Below are 18562 nucleotides of genomic sequence, written 5' to 3' on the forward strand. Positions count from 1 at the left end.
TACAATATAGGCCTTATTGAATGTATGGATAAGATATCCCCTTCCCAAGTGTTCCAACAGAAGTCTCTCTCACATTTCAGAACAAGCTTTTTTGCTTTTTTCTGTCTTTTAGATGATGCATTTAACTTAATAAAAGTTGTCCAATTTTTTGTGAACTGTGAAGAGACAAACAAAGTTTGAATGGATGTAGAGGACAATCATACACACACCAATGACAAAGTAACATTTATTGTATAGGCTCTCACAACAAAATGTCAACCAAATAGAAACAAGCAAAAGGGGAAGACAGCATAGTTTCCATAATGTGTTTAGACTATGCTTGTGCAAATAGAAATCTCTCCAGAGCTTCTTTAAACACAGAACACAACTCTCACGTTTCAGGCAGTGAACATCAAGCCCAAATCTAACTTTAAACAAGAAAAACTGCCTCTACAAATTATGGAGACATAAGTTTCTTCATTTACCCATAATAAATTAGGAAACAGCATTCCACATAAAAACAGAATTGCTTAAGCGAGCAACAAGGAGACTCAAGGATACATTGCATCTGACTGATGAAAGAAAAGTAATGACTACCATGGTATAAACCTGTCGATCTTAATTTCTTCATCTAGTCATATTGTTTCTGAGCTGCCATGTTTCAGCTTCCATACCAAGAAAAATACAGTCTTTTTGCACATGATCTACTTCCACAGGTTTCTCACTCCAAGCATCTAATAGCATAGCTTTGAACACACTGCGTTGTAGCTATATGTAGCTAAATGCTTTATTTATTATAAAAGCAAACAACACCTTCAGAATCTTGGCTGTTGGGACACTCTAATGAAAAGAAAATAGTAGTTGTACAAGCCCTAGCTCCAAGTATTCCGGATTGCTATATCTTGGGACATGTTTTCCAACAAATAGCTGAAGTGGTCCCACCACTCTAAAGTATATGTGTTAGTTCATTTCTCCCAGGAGAGCTGCACCTGTTAAATGTGTGATCTTGCTTTCAGTGTTGACACCTGTTTTAGTTCCTTAGCTCCAGTAAAGTTATTCTTTATATTTGGCTTCAAAACGTGACGTCCAACCTTTAAAAGAGAAAGTATTTTAAATAAATATTTTTAGACAACTCATAATTGAATAGCAAAAGGGAAGTTTTCAATATAAAGATACTGGACATTTGAAGGGCTGGCTGCTGCACTCTTCCCACAACTTAAGGAAAATAAATTATTACATTAGCAATAACTTTAAGTACATTTATTCCTCAAACACAAGACAGCATTTCTAATTAGAAACCTCGCAGCCAAGCTCTTCAGTCTAAAAAAACCACCTCTCATTCTTCAGTACCTGACTTCAATACAGATAAATTAAAATATTTGCTTGCCTTTCCAGCAACAGAAAAAAATTGACCAGACCAATTCAGAAATGTCACATGCATATACAAACAACTAATGCTGATCTGGCTGCTGGTAAGATTCTGAATATAACTCTTTCCATCTTTTCTCTGATTTTTGTCCACAATTTTCCATCAGTTTGACACGACTTGTTTCGGGTGACCTTCAAATTATGACCCTCTAATACACTGAACTGGCTGTGTTGCTTACGTAAAGAAAAACATCTGAAGTTTCTGAATTAAGTGGCTGATTTTATTGTAGCAAGTTCCAGTTTATCTTTTTATTTTTTTATACTGACTATAATATTCTGCTGAGACTGTAGCAATAGTATTTAATTTTGCTCAGTTGTGTTTAAGTTTAGTGCCTTGCTGTAGAATTTCTTATTGAATATAAGAAGTATGGATATGGTTTGATTAAAACTGCATATCACTACAAACTTCAGAAAAGAAAAAATGATGATAGGAGATGCAAATATGGATCTAGTCTCCATGAGAATTCTTATAATTAGAAAACTAGTACATCAGTCCTTTTCACTCAGCTAGCTAACCATCAATATGATGACGGCTGCAGAGGAACTTCTAGATTTCACCAACAGGTTTTGGATCCTGTAGATAATATTTCTCTCACTGAGACTTAAAAACAGATTACCGAAACCAAAACATCACGTAGGGCAATGGTTGGCAATGTTTTTTGGCAGCAGATCCAAGGGGGCCAGCACTAGGACCCAAATATTGCTGCTGCTTCTTACCACCACCTACCTATCATAGGGGTGAGAACCTCCATATCCAATGGCTCTGTAGGTCAGATCCAGGCCACACGTTGCCAACCCCGGATGCAACCCCCCTGGGGCGCAGGGAGGGGGCGGGAGGTGGCTCCCATCACTATGGGGTCACTATGTGCCACTCACTTGGCAGCCACTGGTCCAGCATTTGCCCAGCAGCTCCTGCCACTGCTCCTGCCACTGATCCAGGAGGGCATGGTGGGGGCATGTACCCCTGATCTACAACTTAAGCAGGGTAGGGTAGGGTAGGGCAGGGCAGGGCAGGGCTGGGGCTGCACGGGGCTCTTCCCAGCCTGCCCTGCCCCACCCTACACAGATCATGGGGCACATGTCATTCCCCCTCATCCCCGATGAGCGGCGGCAGTAGCAGTGGGAGTCACCAGACAAGCAAGCGAGCACCAGACCAGTGGCTCCCAAACAAGCAGTGCACAGCGGCGGAAGCAGCCTCCCCCTCTCCCCCACAAACCACAGCTCCACCCACACCTGTCCCGCCCCAGCTGGACAGCGCTTGCCCCAGTCATACTCCTTCCTGAGCATGGGGGCTTTGATCTGCCCCCCCACACCCCTCCCTTCCCCCTCTCCTACCACCACACCAGACTTCCCACCTTCATGCAGTTCTCCAAGCTGCCAGGCTGGTATCGGGAATTGGATCAGTATCAGCCAATATGATTCCTTAAAAATCAGCTATCAATATCGTCCCCAAAAATCTCTATTGGTGCACCCCTACTTAACAGTAGCATTGATTATTTTAGTTCTACATTTAAATTTTTCCCTTCTTACTTTCAGTATCAAGTAGTGAACTCCTGGATAAAAGAGAAATTCTATCCAGAAGAGTACATTCAGGGCAAAGTTTCAATTGTTTATTTGAAGAAGGAAATTGTTAGTTAAAGTTGGCTGTAGTTGTCTTACTAAGTTGTAGATTTTTTCCATGAACAGCTTAAAAGGTAATTACTAACTTATTTTTCTTTTCTGGGAGTATTAAACATGAACAGACATTGCTCTCGAATGAAACACAGTAAGAACTAGCTGCTGAAACTGTTATTTTTCACTAAAAATTACTTTAAATGTGTCACATATGCAAACTCAATTATTTGTTCATTTGGTTCAAGATCAAATGTGTCAATAAGCAAAACTGTCTATAGACATAAACCAGTTAATTTGCATTTTGAAATGAGGAATTCACTCTTTTATCTTGCTCCTGACAATAAATATGTTTAAGTTTAGGTTAAAAAAAAAAGATAGTTGACTTGAGTGGAGAAATCACTTACCTCCTGTGATTAAAGACAGATGTCCTGTCCCTTTAAAATTACTGTTGTTTGTTACCTACTAAACACTAAAATCACACTTTCCCAGTACTACCACAGCATTCGTATTTATACTATGACTTCACTTCATGAAGTTAACACAGATTTTAAAAATAAGTAGTCAGCTTTTGGTCATTATATTCAGATGCCTAGTCCGTCTTTCTAGATTTTAGCAAAACAGGCCCCCTATAGTTCTATTGTCATCTTTTCTACATCCCATGTTAGTTAAATACACTCACAAGCTATGTCATAGATTCATAGATTGTTAGGGGCTGGAAGGGACCTTGCAGATCATCAGATCCAGCCCCCCCGTCTCTCAGCAGGAAGACGACTGAGGTCAAGTGACCCCAGCAAGGTGACTGTCTAGTCTCCTCTTGATAAACTCCAGAGTACGTGACTGCACCACCTCTGGAGGGAGTTTATTCCACAGTCTGGACACCCTGACTGTAAAGGAGATTTTCCTGGAATTGAGCCTGAAGCAGCCTTCCAGGAGCTTGTATCCATTGGTCCTGGCCTTCCCTGGGGGTGTCCTAGTGAACAGCTGTTCACCGAGCTCCTGATGCACTCCTGATATAGTGGTAAGCTGCTATCAAGTCCCCTCTCAATCTTCTCTTCTTTAGGCTAAAGAGGCCCAGGTCCCTCAGCCTCTCCTCATATGGCTTGCCTTGCAACTCCCTGATCATACGGGAGGCTCTTTTCTGGACCCTATCAAGTTTTTCCACATCCTTATTGAAGTGCGGTGCCCAGAACTGGACGCAGTACTCCAGCTGCGGTCTCACCAGTGTTGAGCAGGAGTATCACTTCCTTAGTTTTACACGAGATGCATCGGTTGATGCATCCCAGCATGTTGTTTGCCCTGCTGACCACCACCTCACACTGACGGCTCATGTTCGTGCGGTGGTCAATCCAGGTCCCTTTCGGCCATGGTGCAATGTCTTTGTCTCTAGTGATTAGTTTTCTACTACTCCAGAGAATAGGCCATACCAACATTCACCCAAAGGGCCCACAACTCATTTGTGTAAATAATAGGAAATGGTCATTACAAGCATGGAGGAGCTTTGGAGGAGGGTTACATATAAAGCATACCATTGGGGCTTCTGGACTGGAAAATGGAGAGGCATCAAAAGATCTGTTTTCTTTGTCTGATGAATCATCATCATAATTTTGATGTGCAAATTTCTGTTTTAGAGCCCGAGTGAGTAAAGATACTGGATCCAACGGCAAACTCCGCCTTTTTTTTGTCCTAGGAAGAGGAGTACCACCTGGTGACCTACCAGAGCAGAAGACAAAGCACAGCCAAAATATTAAATCACCCATTACCCTAGCATGTCTCCCTACAGCTTGGGTAGGCATGCAGGAATCCACTAATATCTATTTCAGACACAAAAGGAAGTATATAGAAGTGTAATTTTGCAAATAACATGACTCATAGTGTTCAGAAATTACTCTAAGTCCAAACAAGAATACAACAAATCCAAGAATTATACAAAAAATTATCAGCTTCAAAGTCACAACTAAATCCTTCAAATGTATTTGATATTGTTTCTTTATTCTAGATTATACTACTGTGCTTAGGTTCTAAAAATAGAATTATAAAAGCAGTTTAATTGTCAAAATACAGTAATGTGAGACCTGTATTGCCAGATTCTATCACATGCATTTTAGTAAATAAAACTTGATTTAATGCTCATTAAATGGTCTGTGATGCATCTAATTTTTACAAATAAAAAAACTGGCCTACATGCACACTCCCAGAGGTAAAAAAAAAAAAAAGATGTAAAGTTTCACAACAGACTTTATTATTGTGAAGCCTAGTAAAGACTTCTATCACAATTATAAAAAATGCCACAAAATGTAATAGTTATCCCTTTGGCCACAGAAGACCCCATCTGCAAAACATTTCAACAAAAACTCTTTAAACAACAACAGGGCACCAGATGAGCACAGATATAAAGACTGTTTTCATCCCAAGTACATATCCAAATACCCCAACTTAAGTTGGAAACAGTGTCTATTTACAAATGACTTCTCATTCAAATTCAGAAAAATTATTATTGCTTTATTCAACTTAGTTCTTTGGGACCAGACTGAAATAAGTCAGTAAATAAATAAATAGACTCGCTCCTCCTCCAACCTCCATACACATAAACACACACACCCATACACATGCACACACTTAGCTGCCCAAAGTGCAACTTAGGCAGAAGTTAGGCATCCAAGAGCAGGCACCTAAAGGAAAAAGCACTAGGGGCTGTGTGAAGCTTTGGTCCCCGATTCAATTCAGCAGAGATTCAGCCTGATTCGGTGGCCAAATCTCCAAATCCAAATCGAATCAAGAGACCCTTTAATCTTCCCGAATCAAATTGGAACCCTCCAAATCGATTTGGAAAGATTCAGCAATTCGGACACCGACAGAGCTTTAAATGTTTTTTCTACATACCTCAAGGTACCAGGCAGCTCATGAATGCTGTGAGGCTGGGTCAGATGGAACATCCCACAGGAGCACAGAGGGGTCCCCAGAGCGCTCAGGAGCAGACCCGGAAGTAGACCAGAAGCACTTCCAGTCCATCTGCCCCAGCATTGCAGCATTCATGAGCCATGCCTTTTACCTCAAGGTATGTAGAAAAAACATTTAAAGCTGTGTCTATGCCCGAATTGCTGATTCTCCAAATCAGTACTGAATCTTCAGATTTGGGTTCAGCCAGGGACCATGATCCAAATCAACAAATGCAGGGACCATGATCCAAATCAACAAATGCAATCACTGTCCCTGATTCAGGCCAAATCCAAGTCCGAATTGAATGCAGTCTGTTTTGCACACCCCTAAAAAGCACCACCCTAACAATTTAGAGTCTGTAGGCACATTTTTTTCTCAGCAAAATTGTCTGCAAGCATTGTCAGATTGTAGCTAAAGCACACTGACCTAATTGAGTGCAACAAAAAAAAGGGAAGCCACAGCCCTTTCGTTCAAGGACAGACTGTAGGGGCCAAAATATTTGCCTGGGAAGTGACAGGCATGAATTAAAGGCACCTGGAAACCTGAGGAGGCACCACACTTCACTAACTACCAGGCACTAGGCTTACTCTACTTCTGTTGAATGTGTGTTGCCATGCCCAAAGCAATGTGACATTCATTGGACCATGAAGTGAACATGACTTTATAGCCAGTGATGAGGGCATTCCCTATAGAATTAATTTTGCACTACAGTCATTAGATAAAAGGTATAAATAGTAGGGGTGTGTGAAGCGGGTCGTATTCGATTCAGATTCAGCCCGATTTGGGGGGACAGTGATTTGATTAGTTGATTTGGATCACTGTCCTGGTTCGATTCAGCTGAATCTGAAGATTCAATGCTGATTCTGAGAATCAGAGATTCAGCCACAGACACAGCTTTAAATGCTTTTTCTACATACCTCAAAATACCAGGCATGGCTCATGAATGCTGAGATGGTGGGGCAGATGGAGCATCCCATAGCAGCACTGGGGACCCCCCCCATGTGCTCAAAGGCGGACCCCCCTTCACACCCCTCCAGATCGGCGATTAGCCGCAGGGGAGACCCAGGTGCTCCCCTCAGACACAGGCACCAGTCACCAAGCTGGGGGGGATGGGACCCCCCACACTCTGCAGCAGACCCAGAAGTGGACCAGAAGGGCTTCTGGTCCACTTCCTGGTCAACTGCCAAGAGCTCTTGGGATCCCCCTGCACTCCCGTGGGACACTTCATCCGCCCCACCATCTTGGTGTTCACGAGCAGCCTGGTACCTTGAGGTATGTAGAAAAAACATTTAAAGCTGTGTCTTTGGCCAAATCACCAAATCTCTCCGAATCGATTCAGAGGGTTCCAATTCAATTCAGAGAGATTAAAGGGTCTCCCGATTCAATTTGGATTCGGAGATTTGGCCGCTGAATCGAGCCAAATCTCCGCTGAATCAAAACAGCACCTCAAATCAGCCTAAAACTTTGTTCTTAGAGACTGTAGGCAAAGTTTGCAGTAGTAAATAGCACTAAAAGTTTATAGCATTTTGCACCAATGAGTTGGATAAATACAATCAGGCATTCAAAGCCCATTAATGTTATAAAATCTGCCCACAATAATTTTCATCCTATTATTTATATGAAACTGAAATAAAGGAACGGTATCAAAATATGCTTGAAGAAAATCCTGGTACTATTAAAAACTATTGACTTTAACGTACAGGATTTAGCTATTCTTTTATATATATTAAACAAGTTTTTCTCCAGTGTCTACCTATTTAGAAGGTATTCTACTTCTTTAAAAGTATATTTTTACTTAACAAATTAAACGCTTTTTCTGAACTTCTGGTGTATCACAAATGACAGTCTGGCACTGAATCCAGGATATTAAATTATTATTCACTTTGTGATCATGTCAAACATTTCCATAAAAAATCACAACATTAAAAATGTATTGTTGAACTGGAGTCTAGTTTCAGTAAAAATCTTCAGTTACACACATATGCTGTATTTTGAAAACTTCAAAGATAGCACTAGTATATTTTGGATGTACTAACTGTTAGTTTTCCAATACTTCCCCAAGGACACGTCCTTTACAATGAACCCAAAAGTTTATTTTTTCAGATCCGTTTCCCTGAATGTTCAGCCAATTTTATTATAAGTGAACTCCAGATAGCCCCAACCTCAAAAGAAAAACAATTGAGGGGGGAAAAAAAACAACTGATGTACCTACACAGTTTTAAATTAGGTGATGTTCTGTTTTATAGGCAACACATTTTCATTTTGTACTTTTAGTCAGCAAAGATCTAGCACTCCGTAAGGTAAGTATTGCCTGTTCAAAAGCTATCACAAAGAAAACCTTTAAATAAAAACCTACCAGTTTATAGTGTTGCCAGAAGTAGCTGGCCTAAACCAAAGTTTTTATCTCAGTGTTATCTGTTGTTACTGAAATAACATGGTATTGACATATTGTTGTCTTACTACTGAATATACATTTAACCTCAACCTACCTCTCAACAGTTCGCAATTGGACCTTGTTTAGGTCCTTCAAAACATCCATCATACTAGGGACACATTTATTTCTCTGATGTTCAGTATCATCAATAATTGTTGCTGTCTTCCTTGCAGCACGACGTTGTTTTATAAGCTCAATTGCCGAATTACTGACATCAAAGCCAGAGGGAGGTGGGGGTGGTGGAAGTGGAGGTGAAGGAATTGCAAAGTGACCTGGCAAGATGGACAGTGGTGTAGAAGTCATGGTTGGCAGTGGGTAAGATTCATCTGGAGTGGCAAATGTATTTGAGGCTTCTGAACCTATTATAATAAAATTAAGCGTTATTTTTTTACAATAAGAACAAAAAACAAACAAAAAAACCCCAAGCCAAGTTAAGAGTAGCTCTGTAATAAATATAAGATTCTGATCTAGAATGGACTGTTCTATCTTAAATGTCTGACAAACACCTAACAGAACATAGTCATTATGGTGCTTTTATAAATAATTACAAAAAAATAAAAACTTAAGGAAAATTATTTAGGCTTCCAAGCGAATCCCCTTAAGAAGCAACAAACTCAGGTTTTCTTATGCAACCTCAATTCTGCCTACTGGTATCACCGTGTCTTTACACTGAGTAAAGTTGGGTGGCACAGGGGAAAAAACAGCATGTGACCATATAATTAAGAAAACGCCATTACAGTGGAGATACACAATGTCCAAACAACTCTTCCACATCCTCCCTACTTCTTTGGTGATCCAGTAGCTCCTAGAAATATCAACTGCATTATCTGTTGCTGCTAAACATAGATCCACTTCCTTAGAATGTTTTTGTTCAGTTACTTTGGCAGCATGCCACATTTTTCCTGACCAGTACAAAAGAAGGGAAATGACAATGAAAAATGTATAATTCATCTAAACCTCAACAGAATTTCACACAAGAAAGAAGAGGAACTTCTCTATCCTGAAGACTTTCTTCCTCCCAAATTATAAAAGCCTACTGCAAACAGTGGAGGGGGTGAAAAAAAGAAAAAGTAACAAGAATATTTTAGAATGCAGACTATTAGAGAGCTTAGACACAGGATTGCTATTAGCTTCCTCTATTATTAAAGGTTTCTATATAGGCAATCCATGATATTTGGTACTGGAAATGAACCATATCTCCCATGTGAAAGTACAGTGGTACATATATTCTAAATCAGTGATACTCAACTTTTTGGCACCGTGGGCCACAAGTGGCACTGGGTCAGTCTGCCTGCCGGGATTGGGACCCAGGGGCCCAGCACTGCCCCTGGTGTGTTGGGATTGGATCATGGATTGTCCAGCATGCAAGGCCTGGAGTTCTCCATGAGTTTGGAAATCTGGCAGTAGGGGAGTGGTGGCCACTTATGTTGCCAAATTTCCAGACCCATGGGGAGCCCTAAAGGCCAGATAACATGTGGAGCCAAAGGTCAGATTTGGCCCATGGGCCACAGGTTGAAGACCCCTATTCTAAATGCATATCTCAGAACAAAAAACTATTTAAATCAACTAGAATATGACAAACAAGTTGCAAAGTAGAGAAACTCTGAGAAAGGTGAATTCATAAATTTCTGAATACATCAAAAAAATTCTGAATTCATCAGAAAAATGACACAAGACATTACACTTAACATACTGTTAATTTAATTTATGAAACGTTTAGACAAAAATCAATCTGTATATTGGTGCACTGATAAATATGTTTTGGGCCGGTACTGATGGCCAATTATTGATCAGCCATATCAGCCTATACCGATCCAATTGCTGATATGCTGCCTGGCAGCTTGGAAAGCAGCATCTGGCCAGTAAGTCTGTGGGGGTAGAAGGGGTGTGGAGGAAAGAAGGGTTGTGTGTGTGTGTGGGGGACAGATCGCAACCCCCACAGTGAGAAAGGGAGTGAGGCTGGAGCTGGGGCAGGGGCTGCACAGCCAGGGTGGGGCGGGAGGGGGACAGCTCCTGCCACTGCACACTTCTGGGGGGAGGCATGGAGGGCACGTGCTCCCCAGATCTGCACAGGGCAGGGCAGGCTGCCCACTGCACACTCAGGGCCAGAACTGTGCCAAACTTTTCCTGGTGGGGTTCTGGGCCACCTCAAAATTCACCATAGCCCCCCTCCCAGAGCTGCTGCCGTCTGCCCCAAGTGCAGTTCCAGCTCATCCCCTCTGCTGGGAAGATGCTAACACAGCCCTGGCCCTGAGTGTGCAACCTGCCCTCACTCCATGCACAGATCTGGGGGACATGTGCTTCCCCATGCCTCCCTTGGGGGTGCACGCAGTGGCAGGACCCGCCCTCCCACCCACTGGATGAGCCTTCTGCGGCTCCGTCTCATCCCGTGCCCCGCCCCAGTTGTGCAGAGCCTGCTTCTGGCCCAGTCCCACTCCCTCCCTCACCATGGGGCCTCGATCTCCTGCACCATGCTCCTCCCCTCCTCCACACCCCTACCCCCCCACACAAACTTACCAACCAGACTCTGCTCTCCAACCTGCCAGGATGCATTCCAGTTGCATGGATGCTACAGCTGTGAGCGTGCACACAGCATTTCTCAGTGACATTATCAGTCACATCAGCCAAAAAAAAAGTTGATTCCCAATAATATCAATTTTCCTTTTATCAGTGCTGATACAATATGGACTGATGTATTTATTGGTGCACCTCTAATTGATTACCGTGTCTTGATCCCTGTGCTGCAACAATTGCAGCAATCTGAGCACGAAGAAGGGTTAATTCATCTTCAAGCGCAGAAATTTTTTTTATTGCTTCTTCATTCACAAAATTGTCTTGTCCTCTATTCTTTGGAACAGTTGGCATAGAAGCTGTAGTTGGAGGCACGTTATGGTGAACTGCACTTTTTTTCTTTCCCCATGATTCAGCCCTAGAGAATAAAAATGTACTTAAAAACTTCAACTGAATGCTAACAGTTTTACTTATAACTTAATTATTTTACCTTTTGGGATAAGTGCACTGTTACTAGCACTAAGAACTGAGATCATAAACTACTGGCAACAGCACCAGGTTTTGATGTCCATCTACAAAATCTTTTATATTACACTATTTCTTTTTAAGCATTTTAAAGTATTTTTAAAGTCCTATCAAGTCACTTGCTGTATCCCTCAAATAATTGGGTTTGTACCAGAAACAGTGCAATAATGCAGAAACAAGTGACTTCTCATCAGGCTGTATGAAGAAGAAAGTTTCCTACCAAGAAAACTAACAAACTCTGCAAAACAAAAGGAACCTTATGTAGCACAGGGACAGATGTAAGAAGTACCATAAGATTGTCAGTACATTTTGATAAATTTGCTGGGTGCTAATAGAATGTTCCTATATCCCTCAAATGAAAAACTGAAACACAACACCTTTAATTCTTCATTAAAAACATTCATAGTCTCTAGATACTATCAACGACTCCTAACTGAAACTATTTCCAAATATCTAGACCATGTTTTATTTGAGACAAAGAAACTTAATTTTTACTCATATTTCCCTAAGACTTTGCTCTTACAAAGTTCATCCAGATCATATTAGCTTAAAAAAAAAAAAGGACCATGGATTTCACGTGTATAGGATGATTTTTTTTGAGGGATTCAACTGTTGGGGACCAAATAGAGGAAAGTTCCTTTCTTAAAAGGTACATTATTAAATGATGGGCTACAGAAAAGTGACCACCTTGCCAAAATATACTTTTGAGAGCATTTATATGGAACTTTTCAATTACAGTTTTTAATAAGCAAATGGGCACCTGGTTCCCTAATACATAGGATCTTATCTTTGTCATGACTGCAGAACTTGCCCCTTGCCACAAAACTGCTATAGAATCTCAGCTTTAAAATTTAAACATGATATTTCTAAACTTCATGGTTGTGGAAATAAGCTTGAAATATCAAATAAAAGTGTAAAATGATGCAGCTATTATTATCCTATGTTCAAAGAACCTGAAACAAATGAGAGATGAGATTAGCCTCATTCACCTCAACCAGGGCCTAGGAGATTTTACAGCCAAGAAACTCAGCATTTACCAAGATGCCATGGAATTTATTGTTTCACTTCAACCAAGCATGCAATATTATTTTCCTTTTCCCTGTCCTCCTAGGACATATATGATCTTGCTTACCAGATTTCCCCATGAGGAGGAAATATGGATGCAGTGCTTCCTATGAGCAGTCCACAGAGCCAGAATAGGGAAAACGATAAACTGGTAAACTGGAGCATGACAAGAATAGCACCAGTCAAGAAACACAAAGACAAGCCACTTAACTAGCAATTTCTCTCTCTCAGTTTTTCAGTTATTGAGGCTTTTCTGTGGAAAGCAAGACAGACCAGTAAGAACTTGAATAGCATGGTAAAAGATGATTAAAGATGCAGTCATTCTTCCACTAACCTAATACAGGCAGGTTTGAACTCTATGCCTCTTGCAGTTTCACATCAACAACCAGGGCCAAAATCAGAACACAAATCCATGCCAATATAAACTAGGTTTGCAGATGCTAAGTTTTAACTGAGGTATAGGCAGTGACCTGAGAACACAAGGCAGTAAGAACTTCTAATCTTCATTTAGGCACACCCAGTCCCTAAGTGAGCCTGGAGGAATCATATAAAGGGCCAGAGCCAACAGCGTTTTTTGGAATTAAAAGTAACTACATAAACAACACCTGCACTAAAAGTCCTCATAATTTGTCATTGTACAATCATATTTTCCTTTTGTAAAAGTAGAGGAAATTAAATTAAAGAAAATCTTCAAACAGACTATACACAAAATAAACTTTAAGAATAGATAAACTTCATTTCCCTGGCAGCCATAATAATCTTAGAGATTTACTTGTAACAATAGTGGCCCAAAAAACCTGTATTTTAAGTTAACATGGATCCTTCAACATTTTTGCCTCAGCTTTCTCATCTATAAAGGTCTTTATTACCTAAAGTGAGGTAGAAAAGGATAATCTCATGGGAGTGTTTGATTATCGGGTTTCCACATATCTCTACAAAGCTTTAGCGAATGAAACAGATATGTGGACAGAAAGAGGAGGCAAAACCGCAAAATAAAACAATTCTGAATAGGTGCATGCCATAAAGTGTTAAGCAAAGGGTAGGTAAGCACCACTGAAAAATAAAGGAAGCACTACCTTCGAATGCTCAGTCAGAGCCAGAAAATTCTCAGTACCAAAGGTTATGGGCCCAACACATCATTTCCAACAAAAGTACAAAGGCTTTACTTGCCTAAATCTAGTAGAAGCTTGTCCCTCATCATTTGCCACCCACAAGATATCACCCAGAGATGGAACTACAAGAGTTGGAGTTGTACTTTGCGCATCATAATCCAAGGGAAGCACATCTTGAACCAGCTGGAAAAAAAAAAACGACAACAAAAAAAAGAAGTTGTGATGCATGACTAAAATTTAGCTTTAATCAGTGGTGCTCAACCAAACCAGCCCTGCAGGCCATGTAAGTGGTGCTGGGGCCATAGACCAAGCCATGCACTGGTGGTTGTATTTATTGTCATGACTAGCATTTATGATGATAATTAATGCTGCCACCACTCCCCTGCAGCTAAATATCTGGACCTGTGTGCAATCCAATGGCCAGATGACAGCTCCATGGACTAGACTAAATGATCTAAATCTAAACGATAGATTCAGTTAAATGAAAAGACAGTGAACAGAAAGATGCAATACACCATGGTCAAGACCAGAAAAGCTATTATTTCACTTAACACTGAATTATTTAAGAAAGCAGAAGATTAGTACAGCAATAACCCACTTACCTGCAAGTGAGGTCTTGGACAAGGTTGTAAAGAGAGAATTGTCCCAAGCTTACGAACAATGCTTTGAGTAGATCCATACTCCTTTTTTTGCCAAACCAATATAATCTAAAGCAAAAGAAAGAAATCTGACAGTCTAAATCAAAAAATCTTAAAAGTGAAATTTTCAAATTCACAAAGTAATGCCACATATGATCTGAATTTTACATACTAGATTGGCCCACCAACACTTTTTGATTCCATAACAAAATCAATATTTAGAAATGGCCTGAAGAGCATTTCACTTTCAGACCTGATTCCACAGCTCCCAGGTGCTGGAGATAAAGACAATATATTATGACAGATGCATTCTAAGGGTATGGGCAAACATCCACTTGGAGCAGCTTCAAAAGAGGAGAGGGTGCTACTGCTATAATTGTTGTGTGTAAATGAGCTGGTAGCAATACAAGTGTAGCAAAACCACTCCAACTTTAAACCTGCTTCCACCAGGATGGAAGTTAGGGCCATTTAGTTCACTTGTATCATTGCAGGATCATACACACGTAACAGTAACAGCTGCTGCATACTCCTGGGCAGCAGCTCCCTCTGTCCTTTTGAAATCACTCTGAGCCTACACTTGTCCATACCCTAAGAATAACATGAAAGCCAAAGGAAGAAGAATAACCAAACATCCTAGCTTGGGGGTTATCTTGGAAAGTCTGTTGAAGAAAAGGTTTGGACAGAACCCCATCAAGTTAGTAGTAGGCAACCTTTCCTGGTGCAGGCTAGAGTGACTCACCTCAGAGTGGAGGGTGGATCCTAAGGCCCACCTAGAGCGGGCACTTCTGCCTGTGGAGGCATGAGCAGAGTGCCCATATTCACGAGCCAGATGCAATGGTTCCTTGAGTCAACTCCAACCCAAAGACCATAGGTTGCAGACCCCAGCGTTAAATGGGTCAATATAGCCTATTCTTGGATACATATAAACTACTAACAACAGTGTGAAGGGGGATGAGGCAACAAGAAAAATAACTTAAGACATTTAAGATACCTTCAACTGATATTTCCTGATGATAGTATGCATATGATGGAAATACCTCCTTGAAAAGGATGTTGGAGGAAAACAGGTGTCAATCAGATGGCTGGTTCTGGCACGGTCTAGACAAGCTACCCACAGAGGCATGGCCTGCCAAAAGAGAAGATGGGAGAACTTTAAGGATGTGTAAAACGCACACAAAAACAAAATTTCTTAGTATGGTTATATCTACACTAGCATTTTTCTAAAGTTGAAGTCCCACCAGTGTGGAACATACAATGATACAAATATTGTGATCTAAATTTGGGCAGATTTGAAAAGAACTTACAGGTGCTTAGCATTTTTTACAACTGTGATTTGTGGTGCTACTGGAAATATTCAGCATAGGGCAAACTAGCAAGAGCTGAAATGATGTAGATTTTCTTGGGTCTATTGTCCTAACATTGAGGTGGTAAGCCCCTGCAGTTCTTACTGAAATCCACTGGAATGCGTGCACTCTGTGCCTCATTTTCAAGGTCTCTAGCAGAATCAACTCATTGCTATTGGCAAATTTTTACATACTAGCTGATACCTGAAGGTGAAGTATATAAAAATAGGTTAAATTATTAAATGTACATGTATTTAAACAACCATAATTACAGCAAAAGCTCCGTTATCCAGCACCCATAGGAAATGGGGAGTGCCAGTTATCTGAGAAGCAACTTTGCCTGGTCAGGCAAAGACGCCCCTCCCGCCGTGTCCAGGACAGCCACATCTCAGATTAACCATGCCACCCCTCCGCTGGCATGCCGGGGAAAAGGGAGAGGCTGCTTTACCCCACACAGGCTGGTTTCCCCCGGGGCTGTGGGATTCAACAAAACCAGAAGTCCCACTTCTGGTTTCCTTTTTGCCGCGTCGCCTGGCATCAACCAGCGTGCCGGTTAATAAAGTGCCGGTTAACACAGCTTTTATTGTATATATGTAAAACTACATTGTATATGAATATAGTTATACCAATAAAACTCTGCTTGGATACAGATACTTGGGTATAATTAAGTCAGTACAGGCAAATCTTTTATCTTATCAATAGTGACAGGTTTGAGGGACTGTGGATGAATGAATGGTATAGCTCTTTAGTAATTTTGACTAGAGGAGTTTAAAGATAACAGTCAACTAAATGGCAGAACTTGAATTGCTTGAAATTCTTATTAATCTGAATTCCATTTTAATAGAACACCCACAAAATAAAAAGATACCCTTTATATCATATATTCTTACCTCATCAGCTGGTAAGCCAAAGTATTCTAGCAGTTGTCTTAGGAAATTCAGCAGCAGAGCCATTTACAGAGTAGTTTTAGAATTCAAGCATTAGTCTTATATGTACCCTGGAAGAATTGAGAATACCTATTCTAGAACTGAAAATATAAGAAGTCATCACTACAAAACTGAAAAAGAAAAGAAGGAAAACCCCAAACAAATACATCACAAACCCAAATTCAATTTAAAATAGACTCAAGCCTCAGAAAGCAGCTGAAGAACCTGAACATTAAAGCGCTAGTCCCTTAAATGTACTACCAGCTCCTCTAACCCCCTGATCCATGTCACCTTTTAAAATTAACAAGAGCTAAAAACTAGAGCATTCAACTACTTATATGGATCTGGGTGTAATTAAGGGACATCTCTGTAAAGGTATCTGAAAGAAAGATTCATTGGGTTTATTATCAATTAAAAATTATTAAGTCTTACTTAAAACTAGAGGCAAGAGGTTTTGGCAATATCATTTACTGGACCGCTCAACTACACAAAGACATTACCAAAAAAATATTGTTTCTCGCATATTTCCTGGACCATCAAAGCTGCAACACTCTCACCCTATTATGGAATGAAGGGTATTACAATGTATCTAAAGGGGTCTTATTTTACAATATTTTCTACTGTTAGGTTTATTAAAACACATACAATTAAAATTTTAAATGTGGTACCCTTGTAAATCACTATAAAGCCCCAAGCAATCAGGACTCATGGTAGAGATGATATTTTGTATTAGACCAACTAGATTAAAGATCTCACTTCTACCATAAGCCCTGATTGCTTTTGTCTTGAGACCAATACGGCTACAACCTGGATATAAAGCCCCAAATTAGTCTTAACAACAATGCAATTAATCTTTGGCCTGGACAAACGCATGCCTCGATATAATTTACATCTGTTGTGCAAGATAATGAAAACTGTACTAGGATCAGGGACCAGCAGCCTGTAGGTATCCCAGGGCAGAGCTTTGCTTTTACTCTATCCAACCATATTGGGGAGGGGAGGCAATTGCCTGCTTGCTTTTAACCAAAAGGTAGTACAGAATGAAGGTGAGGCAGGATGTTATCTTAGGATAGAAACACCAAAAAGCCAGGTGTGTCTCAGTACAGCTGATGTGCTTCATTGGGTGAAAAATGTCACCCGCTGTCCTACACGTTGATCTTGTGAGACAAGGTGTAAATTGTGTGTGAAGTGTGAGTCTGTAAAGTGTGTGTGTGTGTGAAGTGCATGTGCCAGGCGCAACTGGTGAACTGTGAGGCGGGTGGGGTGGGTGGAGCAACCCACCGCCTTGCTTTTCCCTCCACAACCCAGTGCTGCAGGGAGCAGAAGAGCTGGGCGGAAAACTTCCTCCTCACTGCTTCTCACCCTCCTGCTGCCCCGGCAACACAAACCTGCGCGGGCAGGTCCCTGAGGACTGGAAAAAGGCCAATGTGGTGCTGATTTTTAAGAAGGGGAGAAGGGAGAAGCCGGGTAACTTTAGGCCAGTCAGTCTTACCTCTATCCCTGGGAAAATACTAGAAAAAATCATCAGAGCGTATTTGTGAACGCCCAGCAGGGAAAACGATGCTGAATGGAAACCAGCACAGGTCTGTCCCAGGTAGATCCTGCCTGACAAACTTTACAGCCTTTTATGACCAGGTCACACACTGCCTTGACACAGGAGCAGAGGCTGATGTCATCTACCTGGATTTTAGGCAGGCCTTCGACACAGTTTCACATCCTATTCTCATAAATTCATAGATGTTAGGGTCGGAAGGGACCTCAATAGATCATTGAGTCTGACCCCCTGCACAGGCACGAAAGAGTGGTGGGTTCAGATGACCCCAGGCAGATGCCTAACTAACCTCCTCTTGAAGAGGGTAGTGGTAGGGGAGAGCACCACCTCCCTTGTGAGCCCATTCCAGATTTTGGCCACTGTAACTGTGAAGAAGTTCTTCCTAATGTCCAGTCTAAATCTGCTCTCTGCTAAATTATGGCCATTATTTCTTGTAACCTCCAGGGGCCTTGTAACCTCTGTAGAGCCTCACCAATTCCCTTCTGTGCCCCCATGATG

The 18562-nt window shown here is 41.1% G+C and overlaps 1 protein-coding gene across 2 annotated transcripts in view; it reads right to left on the reverse strand.

The window, feature by feature from the left end:
* The window catches only part of MTFR2 (mitochondrial fission regulator 2), a 22896-nt gene continuing 4334 nt past the window's right edge, over positions 1-18562 (reverse strand). Inside the window, exons 2-9 of one of the 2 annotated variants that reach the window (XM_090039948.1) lie at positions 16477-16613; positions 15235-15369; positions 14208-14312; positions 13664-13788; positions 11116-11321; positions 8448-8751; positions 4548-4731; positions 1-1070 (exon numbers count right to left, since the gene is read on the reverse strand). In XM_090039948.1, coding sequence (XP_089896074.1) covers positions 972-1070; positions 4548-4731; positions 8448-8751; positions 11116-11321; positions 13664-13788; positions 14208-14312; positions 15235-15369; positions 16477-16539 — 1221 coding nt within the window. In that variant the 5' untranslated portion in view covers positions 16540-16613 and the 3' untranslated portion in view covers positions 1-971. The remainder of the gene's footprint in view (positions 1071-4547; positions 4732-8447; positions 8752-11115; positions 11322-13663; positions 13789-14207; positions 14313-15234; positions 15370-16476; positions 16614-18562) is intronic. The other variant, XM_090039958.1, reaches the window with a different exon arrangement.

This window comes from Crocodylus siamensis, chromosome 1, assembly GCF_052110815.1.
Source record: "Crocodylus siamensis isolate JL-2025a chromosome 1, ASM5211081v1, whole genome shotgun sequence".
In the NCBI taxonomy this organism is placed as follows: domain Eukaryota; kingdom Metazoa; phylum Chordata; order Crocodylia; family Crocodylidae; genus Crocodylus; species Crocodylus siamensis.